At 49.3% G+C, this 21384-nt stretch overlaps 1 protein-coding gene across 1 annotated transcript in view; it reads right to left on the bottom strand.

Moving 5' to 3' along the window:
• Positions 1 to 21384, bottom strand: part of LOC144819673 (NACHT, LRR and PYD domains-containing protein 12-like) — a 778723-nt gene that overhangs the window by 321951 nt on the left and 435388 nt on the right. The window contains exon 3 of the mRNA XM_078677475.1: positions 16063 to 17752. Coding sequence (XP_078533601.1) covers positions 16063 to 17752 — 1690 coding nt within the window. The remainder of the gene's footprint in view (positions 1 to 16062; positions 17753 to 21384) is intronic.

Below are 21384 nucleotides of genomic sequence, written 5' to 3'. Positions count from 1 at the left end.
AGCAACCGCCAGCTGGGCAGGCCACCGTGGACAGAGCAGCAAGGACAAGGCGCACAACAGAGGGAACAGCATGGAAAAACACCACGCACGGGCAACGCATGCCACACCCACAGCACCACACACCACACCGGGCACGAAGGTCAAGCCCAACCAGAAGGGCCGGGAACAGTATAGAAAGAACCCCACAGTTCCAGCCCGGCAGGAAAAGAACAAAGCCCCCCCCCCCCATTCCCCGACCAGCGCAGGAGCTCAGCGAAAAATCCATGACAAGAACCCAGAGCCCTACACAACGCCAAAGGCGGCAGAAGGACCCCCCAAATCCCAGGAACCAGCCCGAACATGAGCCGCAGGACGAAGAAGGGAGGGCACAGAAGCCACCCGCCGAACCCCAGAACACTGGACAGAGCAGCCACACCCAAGTCAAGCAACAGAAGCAGACATGAGAGGCAGAACACCCCCCACGGAGCCCATGCGGTCAGGGCACCCCAGGGGGACCGGAGAACCAGCAGCAGGGAAGAGGCAGCAGGCCCCAACAACCCCCAGCGACCCAGTGGCAGACAGGCGCCAAGGGCACCACCCAAGGAAACCCGGAGCAGTGGCCGGAGCCGCACCCCATGCAGCGAGAGCCCGTGCCACCAAAGGCACGAGAACAGCCGTCAAGCCACAGCACCAAGGGCCGCACCGCATGGCAAGAGAACCGCCCAAGCAGGAAGAAAATAGGAAAAACGGGCCGAAACCCGCCCACCTGGCCCCCGGGAAGACAGCATACCGGGAGGAGGCAGCCACACAGCCCGACCCGGAAACGCAGCCACAGGAGGACCGCCGGACACCGCCGAGGATTCCTGATCCACCGCTCCACCCCCATACCATGAGGGAGACGAGGAGAGGAGGCACAGCCAGGAGAACGCTGCAGAGGGCACCGCCGTAGCAGAGAACCAGACCGAAGACTCCCCGGCACCGCCACAGAGAGGAGCTGAATAGGTAAGTCTCACTAGGGAGACAGAAAAAAACAGGTGGAGGTGGGGGCGGGCAGAGTTTTTATGCTGGGGGTGGGTCTGGGTGGGAGGCGGGGCCTCAATTGTGCTGAAGGAAGGCGAGGGAGGGACGGGAGGTAATGGTAGATTGTTATCTCTTGTCCTCTTCTTTCCCTTCCCGTGTTGCTCTTCACCCCCCTTTTCCTGGCTGTACTTGGTATGGTCCTTAAGAATGTTGAGGTGACTGTGCCTCGGTGAAAAGTTTTGTTTTCCATTGGGGACGCAGATCCTGATAAGTTGTTTTATTCAGTATGCGAAAATAAAGAGTTCAGTGTGCACACACCTGGCTGCATTTCTTAGTATGATGCAACAGCAGGGAGCCTGAGAAGGACACTTTAAAAGGAACCAAACCTGCTTCACAACCTCTTAGTTAACACAGTACTCTAGAGGCACGACGTTATGTGCATGATGTAGCGTTGTATATGTATCACTTGACATTTACATGTTAATATCCCAACAATTCTAACTGAGCGTTTCATACTGGAAGCAAAACAACCCCATAAAGGCAGAACATGTTGACTCCAATGCTCGTGTTTTTACATGTAAATTATTTTCAAGTGTGAAGACGTTACTAGATTCCTCACACGCTCATATATATTCTGACATTAACTACACGCTATTGCAGAAGTTTGGCAAACTGACAAACAGCACCAGCTTGCTTTTATGTTTTCAAAAGCTAAAGTCGTTTAACGATCACTCGAGTAGTCTTCGTTCTCTTTTCTTTTGGAAACAAACTTGTACAGGCATGATGCTTTTTTTCAAAACTGATACAAACGTCCATACAGAAATCACATCCAAGTTTCGCTTAAACTTTATGTTTTATCTTCTCATGCTGCGTAAACACAGCTGCGCAAGAGGAAGTACTTTATTTATTGTGCCACTTCCAGTAACCTCTTCGGCTCTGTGCCAGTCTACGCATTCCAGAAAGACTGGCACAGCTACTTTTCGTATATGGCAGGCTGACTGGCATTTTTAACTCCTTCTTTTCACAGACTTGTGCTCGCCAGTGTACATTATAATGATGCGCATTCGATGTACTTAGTATCGCACACGACAGTTGCAGTTTCCAACCCATTTCACCTGCTCTAGACCACCCTAGCACATCTGCCCGGACTCCTCCCAACGTGCACTAGTAAAAAATGCCCTTAATTGCCCAAATTGTTGCTTGTCACTGCAGCAGAGTAAAGCTCACAGAAGGAACAGAGCACAGGGCATCGCAGGTGACGAGGCAGACATCAGCACATTCCTTGAGACATTCTCTCGTGCAAAGCCAAATACAAGCAGGGCACAAGTCCTAAAAAAAGAAGTGGGGGGATGCTGACGTCACGACAGGAAGTGATTGCACCAGAGCAACCAGCGCGTGAGCAGCGTTCTGAAAGGGCTCCGATTTTGCCACAGAGAGGCCAAATAGTGAATGTGTGGCTCCATTTGCTCCAGTTATCGAGCCCCCGGTAAAATAAATGGGGGACGCCGTCAACCCGCGTGGTACCCCGACTCGAGCTCTAAAACAAGGGTCCATGGCATGTGTAGAGGGTGGGTGTAGAGGAGGGTTGGGGACGTGCAGTATGCATAGGCCCACCTTGTCACCGACGATATAAAACATGATGCTCACACAAGATAAGTGGAACAGTAGAGTGACCACGAATGGTCGCTCCTTCTTTATTTATAACCTCGGGCGCTGGGCCCTTGGAATGCCTGTGCTACAATGTAGTGTAGAGGCCGGGTGGCACTCTACATCCCTTCCAACTTTTATTAAAGAAAAACATTTGACCATTTATTCAGTGGACAAAAAGTCTCTGAGTTGGTGGCTTGGTGTCGGGTTGGGATGAAGACCATACTGTGGCTCTGACCGCCTGCACCTTGACTGCCATCCTGCGGCCACTCCAGAGGTGTGTGGTATCCCCACAGCCATCGGGGTACAATCTGCTGCGCCCGCCCAAGTGGTGATTGGGTTCACCTGCATTGGTGGTGATGCTGGCTTCCTCCTCCTGGTTCCAACTTGCGCCCCTATCCTGGACCTGTCAGCCGCCTTCGACACGGTCTGCCATCACACTCTAAAGACACGCCTCCAAGAAGCCGGAATCCAAGCGAAGGCCCTTGACTGGACCACGGCCTTCCTCTCCGGCAGAACCCAGAGCGTCCGCCTCCTACCCTTCCGATCCGAAGCCACCAACATCATCTGCGGCGTCCCACAGGGCTCATCCCTCAGCCCGACACTGTTCAACGTCTACATGGCCCCCCTTGTACAAGTAGCCCGCCATCACGACCTCAACATCATCTCCTACGCTGACGACACCCAGCTCATCCTCTCCCTCACCAAGGACCCACACACCACCAAAACAAACCTCCACAAGGGAATGAAGGCCGTCACGGACTGGATGAGGAGCAGCCGTCTGAAACTGAACTCGGACAAGACGGAGGTCCTCATCCTCGGACCCATCCCCTCAGCCTGGGACGACTCCGGGTGGCCGACCACACTGGGAACAGCACCGACACCCACCGACCATGCAGGCAACCTGGGATTCATCCTCGACTCTTCCCTCTCCATGTCTAAGCAGGTCAATGCCGTCTCCTCCTCCTGCTACAACACCTTCCGCACGCTCCACAGGATCTACAAGTGGATCCCAACCGAAACAAGAAGAACAGTGACACAGGCCCTCGTCAGTAGCAGACTGGACTACGGCAACGCACTCTATGCAGGAATCCCAGCCAAACACCTACGACGACTACAACTCATCCAAAATACATCCGCCCGACTGATCGTCAACGTCCCCTGCCACAGCCACATCACCCCCTACCTGAGAGACCTACACTGGCTCCCCATCTACAAACGGATCACCTTCAAGCTCCTCACCCACACATACAAAGCACTCCACAACGCCGGACCAGCCTACCTGAACAGCACACTCAGCTTCTACCCCCCACCTGCCAGCTCCGCTCCACCAGCCTCGCCGCTATCCCCCGCATCCAACGAACGAACTCCGGTGGTAGATCCTTCTCCTACCTCGCCGCCAAGACCTGGAACACCCTCCCTACCTACCTACGGCAGACCCAAGACCTACTCACCTTCAGAAGACTCCTCAAGACCTGGCTCTTTGAGCAGTAGCGGCACCCCCTCTCCCCTCAGTGCCTTGAGACCCTCACGGGTGAGTAGCGCGCTCTACAAGTACTCTGATTGATTGCTTGATTGATTGACCTCATTCGTTTAAATCAAAATACACTGCAGGCTGCAGTGGCATGGCCCCGCTGGATGGTAACCATTGTACCTTGGGTGCAGAAGAACCACCACACCTCTCTCTCAAATGGTGTGACTAATTTCCAGCTGGGGTGGCGGTCTCGCATTATGACCAGGTCCCCCACTGATAACTCAGGAGCTGCTACTCGTCGGGCCAGGCTGGCCTTGTCATTGGTGATTCTCCTCCTTGCCTGAGAGGCCAGTACATCTAGTACAGCGGGTGTCCACGTGGGGGTCAGTGGAGATGCATTCTCTGGCGGCTCTCCAATTCAGCAGATCCATTGGTGCACAGTTTGTAGTGCTGTTGGGAGTATGGCAGTATGCTAGTAAAAATAGATGGAGGCAGTATTCCATGTCTTTGCCATTATTCATTCACAAACAGAGTGCTCTATTCAGCATGCACATGAAATGCTCCACCACTCCATAGGCTTGGGGCCACTGAGGGATCTCTTTCCGGGGTTTAATGTCTGGTGGCCGTAGGTGATCCTTGAACTCTTGTTTTTGGAACGGGGGGCTATTGTCTGTCTCGATTTCGTATGGGAGCCCTAGCATGGAGAACACCTTTTCCAGGACAGGCTTTACATTGGAGAATACCGTGGATTGTATGATCTCTACCATTGGGTACTTGGGGCCAGATGTAGGTAATTCCGATTTACCTACTCTTAAATACCGAATCATACCGAATCGGTATTTAGGAGTAGGTAAATTGGAAGGAGGCAGATGTAGGTAATTGTAATTTTACAATTACCGATTCTGTAAGAGTCGGTATTTACCGATTCTGTAAATACCGAATCGGTATTTCCCATGCCCATAGGAATCAATGGGAAATACCGAATCGGTATTTACAGAATCGGTAAATACCGAATCTTGGCAGGGGGAACGGGGTGTCCCTTTGACACCCTGTAGCACCCCAAATGCAGGCTTGTGTGCCATGTGACACACAGACATGCCCTAAGGGCATGTCTGTGTGTCACATGGCATAGGTGTACATGCACAGATGTGCATGTACACTGGAATTCGGTATTTTACCACCCAATAGGATTGGGTGGTAAAATAAGAATTCCTAAGGGCCTGTGGCACTGCAAACTGTGCCACCTACATATGGATTTACAGATTCGGTATATTTACCGATTCGGAAAAATACCGAATCGGTAAATATACCGAATCGGTAAATATACAGATTCTGTAAATTCCGACCCACCTACATGTCAAAAGCCAAATACCGGTCGGTAACGGCCGAAATCGGCCGTTACCGACCGGTATTTGGCTACCTACATCTGGCCCTTGGTGTGGCTGTCCATGATTACACAATGAGCTGCCCATTCAGGGAGCTCCCAAAATCCATACTGACTAAGGCCCACAGTTGCCAACATGGCTCTTCTGTTACAATGGACACTGGGGATGAGTCTCCGCTTGTGATTGCACAGGAATGGCAGCCATGTGCGTTCTTGTCCGCCAAAGTGTCCAAGCCAGGGAACCACAACTTATCTCCCAGCCTAGCTTTAGTTTTTACCTCACCTTGGTGACACTGATGTGTCGAGTTGACAACTCTGGCTTTGAGGTTCTGTGGTATTACAATTTGCCTTCCTCTGAGAAGCAGGCCTTCCCCGCTGGTGCTCAGTTAATTTCTCACATGTCAGAACTGACTCATCATTTTCCAGGCAGCTTCATTCAACAACTTGGATCCGCCAAGGAGGAATGCGCCATTGGTCCTTCAGAGGGATTTCTTTGACGACGAGAGGCTGGGGTCATCTTGGGTCGCTACCGCGATCTCTGTGATTGATAGTGCTTGTGGGAACTCACCCTGTATTACCATCCTCACAAAATCCTATGCCCCATTGTCTTCCTTCGCGACCTCCGGTCCTGGCTCCCTTTGCAGATGTCTTGACAAGTAGTAGGCCAGGTTGTTGACTCACAGGCAGTAGAGTACTTTAAATTGATATGGCTGCAGCTGCAGTGCCCACCACTCGCACCACTCGATCCAGGGCATTTCTGGATGTTCCTGCAAATAGGGCTACCAGGGGATTGTGGTCAGTGATGACCTGGAACCACTGTCCACGAGGTACAGGTGGAAGAGGCGGCATGCCCACTTGAGAGCCAGTGCCTCACGCTCAATCTGAGCATATCTGGTCTCTGTGTCCTTAAGGGCCCTACTAGCATACACAATCAGGATCTATTACCCTTCACTCTTCTCATGCAGCAGCATGGCCCGAGCTCCACTAGGCTTCCATCTATTACCAACTCCATTCAGCGCTGTGGACAGAAATAGGCCATGGTAGCATCAGCCAGCAGTGCCCCTTTCACCTGGTGGAAAGTCAGACCAGCTTAGGCATTCCACTCCCATTGGGCGTCAGCTCTTGTCAGTATTCACCACTGATTCAGATAGGTTTGCTAAGTTCAGGATGAACCTCCTGCAATAGGTGGCCATGTCCAGGAAGCTACACACCTCAGTGGTGTTTCAAGGAACAGATGCTGATCTTATAACCTCCACTTTCTTCTGGTCAACAAGCACCCATCCCTTTAGAAGATACTAAAGAAAAATTCAATTCGCTCCTCGTAAAGCAAGCATTTTTGCAGGGTAGTGTCAACCCATAGTCTGCCAGTCCTTGGACGGTGGCTCGGAGCCTCGCGTGTTGTTCTTCCAGGGTATTGGAGAATATCAGAACGTCATCGCTGATATTCAGGACACCCACCAGGCCAGAGAGGGTTTCGCAGATGGTGTTTTAAAACACCTCAGTGGCTGATGAGATCCCAAAGTTCAATCTCTGATATTGCCGAAGGCCTGCATGAGTTGAGAAGGTCATGATATAATGACTGGAAGGCTCAAGCTTCAGCTGATGGTAGCCACTGTTGAAGTCTAGCTTAGAGAACCATTGGGATCAGTTCAGGCCTGCCACAATGTCGTCCGCCATGGGGGTGATGTGCTGATCTCTCCAGATGACCTTGTTGGGAAGCCCATGCACAGCTTGATGGTGCCCTGCTGTTTTGGGGCAATTTCCAGGGGTGAGACCCACAGAGTTGGGCCAGTGACTTTCTCAATCACCCCTGGCCTTTCCAGGTCTTTAAGCTTGTCTTCCACTAGCAGTCGCAACTTGAAGGGAGCCTATCTGTGTCAAACTGAAACTTGGTGCCTTTCAGCCATCCCAGCCCTTACAACAGTTGGGGGTACTCCAGCATGATATTCTCAGCGTGTAATTTGATGACCTGCCAGGCAAAGGAGACAAGCACCAGGTCTTCCGCCGTGTGACAGCTTAGCAGCGAACCGGTGGTTCCTTCCATGATGTGGCATCGGGTTTAAGTCACCCTTCACTCGCTTACCACCTCAACTTAAATTGCCCTTTTCAGTTGCAGCAGTTCCCTGCCACCATATGTGTAGATTCTTGTTTTTGTTGTTTCCAACTTGGAGCAAGGCCATTACATTACATGACATTAACAGAGGATCCGGTATCAATCATTGCACTCTCCATCGTGCTGCCAACGGTTATGGTGCACATCGGCGGGGTCCTCCTTCAATGCCTTCTCTTCCGGCAAATGAGATGGTGAATACTTCACTATCATCTTCATCATCATCTGTGTATGGCAGATGATTTCTGGCTGCAGTTGGCCCTTTGTCCTCATCTTCCTCGAGAGACAGCTGTTGCAGAGTTGATCTCGCTTTGCCTTTGTTCCCTGATTAGGCCCTTGTCACCCACTATGGCAAACTTTGGGAAGTGGTTCAAACAACCGCAGTTGGGGCAGGACTGGCCCCAGGTGGGGCAGAAGTTTGGCATTCGATGTGTTAGGCTGCAGTTGCGCACTTTCAGTCGCCTGGCTTCATCCTGCCAGGTGTGGGGTCTTTGTATGGAGTCCACTTGCTCCTCTTTTATCTTGATGGTGCGGGTTGCACCTGCCTGGGCTGCACCTCTTGCTAGGGCCGCCTCTACCACACTAGCCAGGGTGTCAACCAATTTGTCTGACCTTGCTAACAATTTTATGGCGTCCAAAGTGATTACAGGTTGGCACAGGATTAGTCATCGGAGGGCTGCCGACTTGCAGCCTTGAATTTGAATTTAAAAGTATTTATTAAGCGCACGATTACCAGGCAGTTTCTTGGCGCTGAAGGACGCAGACCCTAGGAGGCAGAGAAGCTAATGCTAAGGGGAGAAGGCTTGCAGGAAGAGAAAAGTTTTAAGTGCCCCGCGGAACTTGGGATAGCAGACTGCAGATCTTATGTGGGGGGGAAGGGTGTTCCAGAAAGTAGGGGCGAGAACAGCAAATTTCATCCCCTCCAGTTTGTTCTTCTTGAACCGTGGCACAGAGAGAAGGGACTGAGAAGATGAGCGTAGCTCTCTGCAGGGAGTGTACGCCTTGATTTCAGAATTAATAAAGGCGGGGGCAGTCCCAGCACGGGCCTGAAAGGTGGTGCAACCCAGCTTGAAAAGGGGGCGTTCTTTAATGGGGAGCCAGTGCAGGGCCTTAAGCAGAGGGGGTCACATGAGAAGATTTGGAAAGACCATAGACAAGGCGGGCAGCCGGATTTTGGACCAGTTGGAGTCGTCGGAGGGGATAGGCAGGAATACCGTTATACAGGATGTTGCCGTAGTCCAGGCGCGATAAAACAAGCGCCATGAGAATGAGTTTCAGGGCCGGGAAAGAAAAAAACCGGGAGATCTTCCGAATAGTGCGGAGGGTGAAAAAGCAAGAAGAAACTACAGTGCTAATCTGGGAGTGCAGTGTGAGGTGTTGGTTCAGCGTAATCCCTAATGTCTTAGCTAAGGGGGAGGGTGACGGGGTGAACCAAGAGAAGGGGGCCAAAAAGTGGGGGTCCAGGGACTGCGATGACCTCCGGTGCGTACTAGCTCGGTTTTATCCGGGTTCAGTTTGAGATGGTTGTAGTTCATCCAGTCCCTGATGAAGGTCATGACTGATTGGAAATTGTGAATAGAACTAGGGGAGTGTGAAAGATTGAAAATAAGTTGGAGGTCATCGGCATAGTTGAAGACGGTGACCTCCATATGCTGTAAAGCAACAATCAGAGGGAAAATGTACAGATTAAACAAAAGAGGGGAGAGGGAAGAACCTTGAGGAACACCACACTGCACCTTGCGTGGGGGAGCAGAGAAGTCACCGAGATGGACAGCCTGAGTACGATCGCTAAGAAAGGAGTCGAGCCAGGCCAAGGCCGACCCCCGATGCCCGCCGCCTTGACACGGGTAAGAAGGATGGAATGATCAACCGTGTCAAAGGCGGCGGACAAATCAAGGAGGACCAGGGCCTGGGGCAAGTTGGTGTCCATCCCCTCTCTGAGCTTGTCCATGACGGAAATGACAACCCTCTCGGTGGAATGTGATGGGCGGAAGCACGCCTGACATGAAGCTAAGCAGCCGCTCTCTTCCACAAATGTGCTGAGGACTTTGGTGACGTGAGACTCAAGGACTTTAACGAGGAAGGGGAGAAGGGAGATAGGGCGATAGTTGGACGGGGAGGACGGATCAGTGCCGGGCTTTTTTAGGATGGGAATTATTGTTGCTGACTTATGGAAGTTGGGGACAAGGCCCAGTTTAAGAGAGTCATTCAGAAAGGTAAGGGAAGGCTGGGGACAAGCGGAGAAGATCTCTCTGAGAACATATGCGGGGCAAATGTCAGAGGGGGATCCTGACTTGACTCGGGCCAGTAGAGGGGAAAGAGATTGGCTAGTCAGGGGCGGTATGTGATCCAGGTGGAAGGTGTTGGGCGGTGGTTGGGGATCAGAGAATGTGGAGGGAGGTGGGGGTATATTGGCCTTGATAGTTATGATTTTCTCGATGAAAAAATCATTGAGAGAATCGCAGAGCAATTGGGAGGGGGGAGGTTTAAGGGTGACTCTGTCGGAAGAGGCCAGCTCATGGACCACGGCAAAGATTGCCATAGATTGATTGTTGGCAACGAGAATTTTTCCAGAAAAATAATCAGTTTTGGCAAGAAGGATAGCGTTTTTGTATTCGTTAAGGGCGGAGGTATACTGTGATTTGAGAGCAGGACTATATGCACGCCTCCAAGCGTGCTCAGCTCATCGCGCTTCCAATTTTTTCTCCTTGAGGTCTGCAGTGAACCATCTTTTTGCGTCGTGGGCACGTCTAATTGTGACGCGCCTCAGGGGGGCCACTTGGTCGCACGCTCTAGCGAGCCAACTACTAAGAGAGGCTGCTTGGGATGATGGAGTAAGTCCCTCTAGAGCGGGGCAGGAGGCCGAGAGAGACAAGCAGAGAGTGGGAATATCTGCTTTGTTCCAGTTTCGAGCCCAAGTATTTTTAGGAAAAGAGGGTCTTTTAGCAAGGCTTAGGTCTAGAAAAAACGAAATAAGAAATGGTCTGACCAAATGCAGGGCGTGACAATGGGAGCGGTGACAGGAATGTTGAGTGACCAAATTTGGTCCAAAGTATGACCTCGGATATGGGTGGGTGTGTGAACATGAGACACAAAGTTTAGGCTGAGGGGAAGTTCGGTGAATTCTTTAGACATAGCGTCCTCCACTGGGTCGGCGGGCCAGAAATTAAAATCCTCCAGTACCAAAACAGAAGAATTGTTTACAGCCAGTGTAGCTAGCAGTTCCTGGATGTCAGAGATGAAGAATGACCTTGGTTGGGGAGGGCGGTAAATTAAGACACAGGTAATTGGGACTTGAAAAGAGGCGGAACGTACCACAAGACAATCAACCGCCGTGATGGACGGGGGTGATAACAGTTGGAAGTGGAGTCCTGCGCGGGCAATCAAGGCAACACCACCTCCCACCCTCCCCTCGGGCCGATCGGCACGAAGGGCATAGTAGGAGGAGGGGAGTGCTGCAAGTATGTTTGGCAGTGAGTCAGGGCAAAACCAAGTTTCAGTTAAAAACAGAAGGTCTGGTTTATGAGAATCTAAAAAGTCAAACAATTCTAAATAATGTTTAACTGCCGACCTGGTGTTGAGAAGGAAGGCAGAAATGGTGGGTACAGGATTAGGCTGAGAGGGAGGGTGTGGTGTAGCGAGGGAAGGGGGGTGCAATGGTGACAGAGTGGCTGGGAGGGAGGGAGTGGGATTTACTCGGGCAAGGCCGAGATTGTCAATCTGGGCAAGGGTCGCTGGACAGGGAAGCCAGGGGCCTTGATATGAACATAGCTGTTCAGAAGAGTACGTCCAAAATCGGACATTGTGAGGTGCCCCTTGCCCCGGTCGGCTGCGGACGGGCGCAGACGGGCTTGCCTTCGGCGCGCCGCCGGCGCGCCCGCTGCGTGCGTCCGCTGCGCGTGCGCATGGGGCGACCCTTTTGTAAGGCTTGGAGCGCGATGACTACTGCGCTGACCTGTGGGCCACCACTGCCCCTCCTAAGAGGGCGCCTGCAATCCCGTCAGCCCTCCGGAACAAGCGGCACTCAGCCGTGCCGGACCGGGGCTAGGGGAGCAGGAGATGGACTGCAGGCAGGCAGTGGCGGAAAGTAGGGAAGTGAAAAAAAAGAACACAAATGATGATTTTAAAATTTGTAAAAGCTAAAAATGAAAGGCGAGCCCATGCACGACCAGCATCCGCAAACCCACTGCCACTGGGTTTTTAGCGTCCTTGTATTAGTTGAGCCCCAATTTCATTCGGCTGGTTGAAATCAGTGCTTGAGCTTGCCAGCTTCCTGAGCCACGTGGAGAAGATATCTAGGGACTCCTCCTCCCGCTGTCTGGCCTGGTGCAGTTTTGAAACGCTCATAGTCGGGGTTGAACTGTACATAAAAGTGTCTGTTTAATGCTGCCACTGCAACGTCTAAGTCAGCATTGTCTCCTGTATTGGGAAGGGACTCAAATAGATCATACAGTTCTGCTCCACCAAATCGGAGCATAAGCAACTTCCTGACTGAGACCTTTGTTTCACATGTGGCGCGGCAGTAGTGTTGTAGGCGTCTGCCCCACTGCCGCAAGGGTGGCGCAGCCGTCACGGAGTCTGCCAGCTTGCTGAAGAGTGGCAGTGCTGTGACAGAGGAGTGAGTAGCTGGTGGGGTTGTTGCTTGTCTTTGCTGTTGAACTGACATGGCAAGGTAGTGGCAGTAACCCAGGTTGGGCTTTTGGTGTCAATACAGTGAGGCTGCACTCCTATGTGGTTACGTACTGTCCCTTACTATCAGGCTGCAGTTCTCATACATGCATGCAGTTCTCAGGTGAGATCTCCCCTGTTGCAGCTATTTCTCATGTGCCTCTTTGGCTACTCACTGTGTATGAGCAGTCACTTGTGCTATGTCTGTACTTAGTTTTATTTTATTCCCTTATGGGTATCATATAGTCTTATGCACTTATCCTCCTTTCTCTGTTTTCTCTTTTATTTTTTGCTTTCTCTTCCAGCACTTCAGCCTTCGTGGCTGCAGTCCCTAATGCTCAGAACTTCCTCCAGGGTGGGCCGAGGTGACCTTCACGCCTATGAAGCCAGTTTAACTCCTTGCTGGAATCCTCACGGCGCACTAGATGAGCAGCATTCACGTGGGTGTGTACAACATGGTCTCTGTCACTCTCCTGGCTCAGGCGGCGCACCGTATTGCCCAGCAGGTTGAACTGTAGTCATGACTTGTTCTGGCATGTGCCGTTGCCTGGACATATGACTCTTAGGCATGTGCCCTGCTCAAGGCACACTGAGCCGCGCTTTGAATTCATGGGGTGAGGACCAAAAGCATCTGGCAGGGCCCCAGCGATCAGCTGCATTATGCCGCACCATGCAGCCAGGGCGGTCTCCAGCTGATGGTTAGTGCCTCATGCAGGCACAGCAGTCAGGCAGCTGCATGGCATACGATTATCCTCATTGCCAGTGCACAGGTGGGCTTGTAGTGTGTGTCATAACCCCCTTCTACTGCCTCTCTGTCGCAACCTCCTCTTGTATCTTTTGCGTAGTGGTCTAGCGCACAGGGCTCATGTTGCTTTATTCCTATGGCACCCCATGCATGCTATGATATCATAACTGATGTTTCCCTAACATGCTCATGACTGATGCTTCCTCGGCATCCTCCTAACACATGCTCCCCTGCACCCCCATGACTGATGCTTCCCCAGCCTCCCTAATAACTAGTGTTACCCAGTTTCCTGTTGATGGTCCCCCAGCATCTCTAACTTCTTATGCTCCCCAGCACCCTCATGACTGATGCATCCCCAGCTACCTCATGACTGATGCTACCCCAGCATCCCTCATGCTTGATGTTCCCCCAGCACCCTTATGACTAATGCGCCCCAGCATCCCTCATGACTGATACTTTCCCAGCACCCTCATGACAGATGCTTCCTCAGCATCCGTAATTTCCATTACGCTTTAACCCCTACAAGTGTTCCCCCACATCCCACATCCCATGAACCAATGGATTATTTGCTCTTCTTGTCCCTAGGGTCTTGGTGTGGTTTTTCATTAAATCCTAGCAAGCTTCCTCCCAGAATGCTGTGAGCCTATGGCAAGCCTTGCTCTCGCTGTTACTGGGGCCTTGATGTTGTTTTCCACTATCCATGCAAGATTCCCCCAGAATGCCATGAGCCAACTGCATCCCTTTCTCTTGCTGTTACTGGGCCCTTGATGTTAGTTTTCCACTATGTACGTTCGAGCAAAAACAATACATTTGTTTTCTGTTATTTGGTTCGAATCAACAAGCTGCACCTGCCCATTCTGTGAGGTCATAGAGAATTTACTAACACGTGTTTTCCCCAAGGTTCGTGAACCTTCCAGAAGGCCATGTGAACCACGTGTCACATGTGACCTAGCCACTTCCATTGAGCCTTCGTGAGAGTATATATACCTCACTGAAACCCGAATCGTGGCTTGGCCTCATTCCCTGCAGAACAAGCTTCACTTTTCCCACTCACCTGAAGAATGCTGCCGGAACCAAGAAGCGCTCCAGTCTCATTCAAGTCCATCAAAACCAGTGGTTTCTGTGGCACCAGGTCCATCAATGTCTTCCCCTCGCTCCCTCCTGCACAGCTACTCTGGACTCCCCTTGTCTCGCTGAGTCAAGGCTTCGAGATGTTCTTTGAACTTCAGAAAAGTTGAAGAACTAGGCTAAGTACTTGATATCAGGTTAATGCGCACAAAACCTCCTACAGTAGTAAAAAGTGCTGAGTATCTACATTTTCAAGACTATGGACGTTTCCTCCTTTTCCTTTCTGTGAATTACTCCAGTACTTTTGGTGTGTTTATACTCTGAATACTCCCTACTAACTTAATGCTAGAACTGTCACTGCTCAAGAATTAAAGACTTTAGTCCTGTGTTTGTTTGATGAAGAGTAGTGCCAAGAGAAAACACTTTACAGTCTTTTGGCATATGCATCAACCTTGTACCCCACCATATCTTTCGCGTGTATCCCTTGGAGTGCAGGTCACTCCAGCCTTTGCTTCAAGTGTATCCTTAGGAGTACAATAACTCCCACCTCTGCTCTGAGTGTTTCCTGGGGAGTGACAATAACTCCAATCTGTATTTCAAGCTTATTACTAGGCGTGCCACACTCCACTTTATGATTCTGGTATTTCTGCTCTCGTGTCGACCAGCTGATGAAAAGTTAATGCATGTTCATTAAATGCAAAGACTTCTTAGTGTACTAATTGTAACTGCCTCCTCTTGTTATTTCCAGTGCATTACGTCATCGCAAAGTCAGAGGTTCTGGTCCAGTGCACAGCTACCTCACATACGTAGAAGGTCTCAGAAGTGACAAATCCTGTTACACAGTGTCACACAGCCGCTCAGCAGATCCAGCACCACAAGTCTTTTTTTCTTTTCTTATTTTATTCCAAACCTCCTTCCTCCCAAGGGACATTGTGGACTCTCAGGTTTTAGTTCCTGGATCTGCCTTGTCTTCGGGTGGGATAGGAGGTCCAGCATCGGCTCCAGTATTGTCTCAGCGGTTGGGACCAGGTAAGTGCATGACAGCATGTAGTATGTATAGGCCCACCTTATCAGGGGTGCTATATTAACATGAAGCTCACACAAGATAACTGAAACCCAAGAGTGACCACAAGTGGTTGCGCCTTCTTTATTCATAACCTCAGGCTGCGGCCGGACCTCGGATTGCCTGCTGTTCTACAATATGGTGTATAGGTCTGCTCACCCACTATATCGTGAACATGTTGAGGACGCCAAAATCAGAGGGTAATTGCATTTATGTCCAAAGGGATACAGAGGTGAGGTCCAGTGTTGCTCTGGTGGGGACAACACTTTAAACCTAGAATTTAGGAAACTGCCCCCCCCCATTATGTCACAGGGCAAGGGCTCTGGGAGCCTGGATCAACTACAGGAGTCTGGAGGCCAAGCTGTCTTCTCTATTAAGGTTCAAGGCCACAGGTACTTAGCAGCTTAATCCTGACTGTGTGTGCTGCGTTGACACCACCAGTAATGACCAAAATCATGACACATTATTGTGATGAGATATAGCCTTCATTTCTCAAGCATTGGGTTTTTTTCTCCTCTCTCTAAACCAATCACAGTCAGCAATCCCATATTGCGCACACGAGTCTGTGTTCTTATATCTCTGAAAAGCTAAACAGATACCTCAATCGGCGATCATAAAGCCAAATCTAAAACCAAGCATAATGATGGACACAGACCATCTTGATTGTAATGCAATATGATTCGGACATAGCAATAAACCTAGTCTGTTCTGAAAAACAGATGCATGAAGGGCAGATCAAAAAAGTATGGATCAATTAACTTTGCAACATATGTACATAGCTTTTTGAGTACTGCGCTTATGTGGCTCTTTAGTGTTCAAGGAAAACACAAAACATTATAGCAATATGTGTATACCTTAAAGGATTTACAAAATCACGATTTAGAGTCACTGTTTGAAAGCTTACCAGATTTTCAGGCATCGATAAAAATAGGGCTGTAGTTGCTGAAGCAATACTGTGCTGATGTTGGTTGCTGTTAAATCTAGTTCCAGAACATCACCATCAACTAAGTCTAGGAAATACTTCAGCACTGTGAAGTCCATTACTGAAAATGTGTTGTCGCCTACATTAAGACGTATCTGTGATGGAGATATTTGCAAGTCAGAGTTTCTCTGCTGCTCAAACAAACAGTGTAACAAATTCAATATGCATGCTCCATTTTCTGAACATCTGGTGATCTCCAAAACCAACCAAGACACATATGGTTCTAATTTGGTACTTTGACTAAGTTTTAGATGTTTAGATAACAGTTTCTGGTTTCTGGTAGACAAAAGTCCGGAAAGGAACCGGTGAAATAGGTCCATGTAGCCAGAATGAAGACATAACCTGTTCTGTACTTCTATATCCATCACGTCGTCAGAGATGTTATCCTCAAGTGAGTAGTAGAGTGCAGCAAAGAACTCCTGGATGGTGAAATGCGTAAAAGAGAAAACATCTTCAACGCCTTCTGCTTCCTGAATTGTTGTTTTGTCAAGAAAACAATGTAGTAGATTACAAGTGGAAAGATGATGGTTTTTTATGTCATGCAGATAAAACAATGTCTCATGTCGCAAAAGGCCTTCGTAGGCAAGCTTCCCCAAAGACAAAATTGATTCCAGTGTAGAGGAGCTGTCAAGAAGAATCATGTGAGTGTGATGATTCAGCAGCACAACAAGGTAACGGGTATAAATGTCAGTCATAGATTTTGGTGGCCCCATGTCAAGTGCGCTACTCTCCTTCAAAACACTGCAGACAATCCAACAAAAAGCAGGTATGTAGCACAAAGTGAAAAGGAAGTGGTTTTCTCTCACAGAGGCAAACAATCTGCTGCCCTGTTGTTTGTCCTGGTAGAATTTCTGGAAGTAAGACTCTATCTCACTGACAGAGAATCCAGTTATGATAATAAACCGTTCAATGCAATTAACAGGAATGTGACTGATCACCGTGGGGCGGCTAGTCACGAGGACTGTTGCTCCTGGGAGCAGCTCACCATTGAGTATGCTGCCCACTATTTGAGGGAGCTCAGCTTCCTCATCTGGGTCACTGACATAGCAATTCATGTCAAGATGGGAGTAGTGCTTAAACTCATCAAAGCCGTCCAAAATTATGAGAAGCTTCTCTTCATTTTCAAAAATGTCATCCAGTGCTCTAGAAAGATGACCATTTTTCATAAGTATAACTTTCCTCAAAGTGGTGGATACAGTTATCATATTGAGGTCCCTGAAAGTGAAATGTATTATAAATTCAAAGTTGTTGAAAGCCTCAGCCTTCGAAAAGTCATGCAGAATTTTTTGCACGAAGACAGTTTTCCCAATTCCAGCCACCCCGCTCACCAGGATCTTTTTTGGTACTCTCTGATCACTGAGAGCCTCAAACAGCTGTTGGATGTGGATCTCCAGGCGATCGGCTGTTTTGTTCTGCAGGTGGATTCGCTGCTGCCCAAAAGTTAAAAGTTCATGTTTTTTTACCTCCAGGCTGTAATGCCCCTTTACGAGCAACAGGTTCACAAAATAGTCATCCAGGTAGGTCTTCTCCCCATGGCGGGTATTATAATGGTTCAAGCTGTCATTTCTCCTACGAAGTACCTGCTTGTGTCTTGCAGCTGCCTTTGAGTATTCTGTCAAGGAAAAAACACATGAAAGAGTAAGTGGAACCATAATGCTAGCTTTAGATATGACCATTTTAATATGCTTCCGTTTTCTAAATGCTGTTTTCTATTGAATTCGTTCAATTTCAATTGTCTGTTCCTCTTAATGGTTTCATTTAGTATTCAGCTCTTAAAGATTGCACAACCAAAACACCTATTTTTTTCCTATATAGTTCGTGTGCATTTAGCTATGTGATGAGCATTAGTATCTCTGTAAACAACGAGCTACTAAGTGAGGAACCATAAAAGAATCAGTAGTATTATGTAAGGGATGAAATAAAGTAAAGTTGGAGCCCACTCATTAGATTTGTGTTTTTTCTCAACTTGCGAAAATATAAACAGTTTTGTGAAAACAGGATGATTAAAATCTATTCTATTAAAGAAGCAGCAGAACTATGCTCCAGTTCCCATTACAAATCATCGTTCACCATATTGACCCTTTTACTGGAAGATCCAAATTCACATTCCTCCTTTTTAGGGAAGCTGATGATAACAAGTTAGTCGTAGGACTGTGGCATGCATGCAAAATGTATAATGGATTGCTTTGTGGTAGCCATTACCACTGATTTCAGGATCTTGCTCACGATAAGCACATAAATAGCTTTGAACAGATCACACATCACACCCTCCTGAAGGAAAATAGATAATCTCCTGCTTGTACCCTAGTACTAGAATGAGAACTGCAAACCTATCCTGCTAAGTTGGGGCAGGGTTCAGCAGACGGTTGATCCAACCAGATCATTACGCTGTGGATCATATCATTTTAATGCCAATCGCTTTGAGACTTTATTTTGATACATAGCTTCCAAGTCAGTGTCACAAACTGTGACCCTGGTCTGCCTGTCTTGACTGTGGGGATGTGCCCCCTCACCCCAAGAGCAGGGCAAGCAAAGCTGGCTGGCCAGGCGGGAGCCAGCAGCATGGGTCTTTTACAGAAGGAGCCTACAGGTAAGCCAGACTGCACCAGAAATTAAAAAGCATACAATTCAACCCCTTACAGAAGACCTAATGTTGCTGCTCAAATGAATATTCACCAAACCATGAGGAAAATTGAAACATACTGCCACAGTAAAAAACTCAATCTCATCCAAGGACACACATGGAGAAGCAGTGATAGTGCTGGTTAAAGGACACTTACCTATCCATGATAACCTGCCTCAAAGCACTCCCAGGTGCCGCTCGTAGTCGTGGACCCTCTGGGTGTTCCCGGTTTTACAAGCCCACATCGCTTTTTGTCTGAGGCTGCTGCTGATTTAAGGGCCCACATTGCATCTTGACAGAAATTGTGACCGCTTAAAGGCCCGTGTTGCACTTCGGTTGGAACTGCTGCTGTTCTTACATCTTCGAACTGGGCTTTGATGGTGGAGCGGGACTGCGAGGACCAGAGGTACTAGCGCTCTGTTATCTTGCGCACCTGGTGCCTCTTCCCGCCCTCTCCTCCCTGCTGCCTTTGAAATACGACTCGCTGCCCTCGCTACGCGGGAGCGGCTCGTAGTCGTGGACGCTCTGGGTATTCCCGGTTTTACAAGCCCACATTGCTTTTTGTCTGAGGCTGCTGCTGATTTAAGGGCCCACATTGCATCTTGACAGAAATTGTGACCGCTTAAAGGCCCGTGTTGCACTTTGGTTGGAACTGCTGCTGTTCTTACATCTTCGAACTGGGCTTTGACGGTGGAGCGGGACTGCGAGGACCAGAGGTACTAGCGCTCTGTCATCTCGCGCACCTGGTTCCTCTTAACGCCCCCTCCTCCCTGCTGCCTTTCAAATACGACTCGCGCCCCAGCTACGCGGGAGCCGCTCGTAGTCGTGGACGCTCTGGGTGTTCCCAGTTTTACAAGCCCACATCGCTTTTTGTCTGAGGCTGCTGCTGATTTAAGGGCCCACATTGCATCTTGACAGGAATTGTGACCGCTTAAAAGCCCGTGTTGCACTTCGGTTGGAACTGCTGCTGTTCTTACATCTTCGAACTGGGCTTTGACGGTGGAGCGGGACTGCGAGGACCAGAGGTGCTAGCGCTCTGTCATCTCGCGCACCTGGTGCCTCTTCCCGCCCCCTCATCTTCCTATTTAGTAGTGCCCTCAACCGCTATCGCGGGACGCACGCGGGCGCATGCCGGGCGAAGCCCGGGCCAAGGGCGGGCCCGTTCTAGCCCGTTACAGACCGTGTGAGACCAGACCGGGCCCCCCTCTAACTCCTCCTGCTATATGAACTGTTCATGAACTGTATGTACGCTCCATTTCTTTTTTAATAGATTCTAAATATATTTTTTAAAAGCTTTGAACTGGGATTGTACATTGTGCTTATGTTAGCATCATGACTACACGGGAAGCAGGAGTAAAACTGCCGCAGGAGGGGTTCAGTTAATAGGTCCCTTAGATAATTTTATCATTAGGGAAAACTCCTTCATAGATCAAGGCATCTCCGATTTGGAACGCAGAGTGTCCCAAGACCTAGCTCTGGCAAAAAGATCTTCTATGGGCCATTTTGCGACCGTTAGAACACCTGAGCAGGTTAGGGAGTCCGGCCCGATAGTAGTCCGCGCTGATATGCATAGCCTTCCAAATGTGGTGGACTTATCAGCATCACAACTTCTATCTGACTCTCAATTGAGTTCGGAACTGGAAAGGACCCCAGAATTAGCTATGATCACCACACCAGAGGAAACGAGACAGCTGAGGGGAAGGAGGGAGGGCGCCGTATGGAAAAAAAAGGAAAAACGAAAAACTACAAAGGTCAATGAGACACGTGAGCTACCCAAAAACCAGGGAGAGAAGCCAGACCAAACCACACAGAGAGGGAAAAAACAGGCACACTGAGCCTCCAAACCTTGTGTCAAATGAGATCCTGGGATATGGAAGTATAGAGGCATTGGTTAACACGGCAGGGGGAAGCAATGATAACGAGGTTGATAGCCAACTTCTAATAAAAATGGGAGAGTTATTTAAATTCTATCTTTCCCCGATAGAAACTAGACTACTGCACGTTGAAAAACAGTTAGTCGAATTGATTGCTCTCTCAAAAAATTCAATAAATCACGGGGTACCAAAGATTGGGGGAAACAAATCGATCATTAATATACCAGTAGGTCTACAAGTAAAAAAAACAGCCGCTGCAGGGGTAAATGTAAAATCGAAAACCCCTACAGTAACAGAGAAGAAAAGGGTAGAAAAGCCCAAAGAATCCACTGCGCAGACCAGTCAGGATAATAATACTCTCAAGGCCTCCGCTCTAAATCCTAATAGGGACTGGAACAGGGGAGCTTCTGATGGTAGATTTGCTGTTAATTTGCCCCCTGAGGCTAGCCCTTTTGTGGTGGTGATGACTGGCGTACCGGAGTTGGTAGACCCCACAGAGGAACCTAGCTGGTCATTAAAGAATAAGGTCCAACATTGGCTCAATATGAACCGACCATTATTGGTCGAGTAAGATCTTAATGGTACGTAGGGCTCCCTGGGTGGGGCACGGAAGGAAATCAATTCAGGGTGACTGTGTTTTGATTAATTCCGAGGATCCACGTATGGTGGATCACATTTGCTCATGGGGAACCCCAGGTAAAAATGAAGGCATACAAACCAAACGACTCTCTTTTTTTACCCCCCTAG

The sequence above is a fragment of the Lissotriton helveticus genome, chromosome 2_1 (genome assembly GCF_964261635.1).
Source record: "Lissotriton helveticus chromosome 2_1, aLisHel1.1, whole genome shotgun sequence".
Taxonomy (NCBI): Eukaryota; Metazoa; Chordata; class Amphibia; order Caudata; family Salamandridae; genus Lissotriton; species Lissotriton helveticus.
This window is presented reverse-complemented; position numbering and strand designations above follow the sequence as displayed.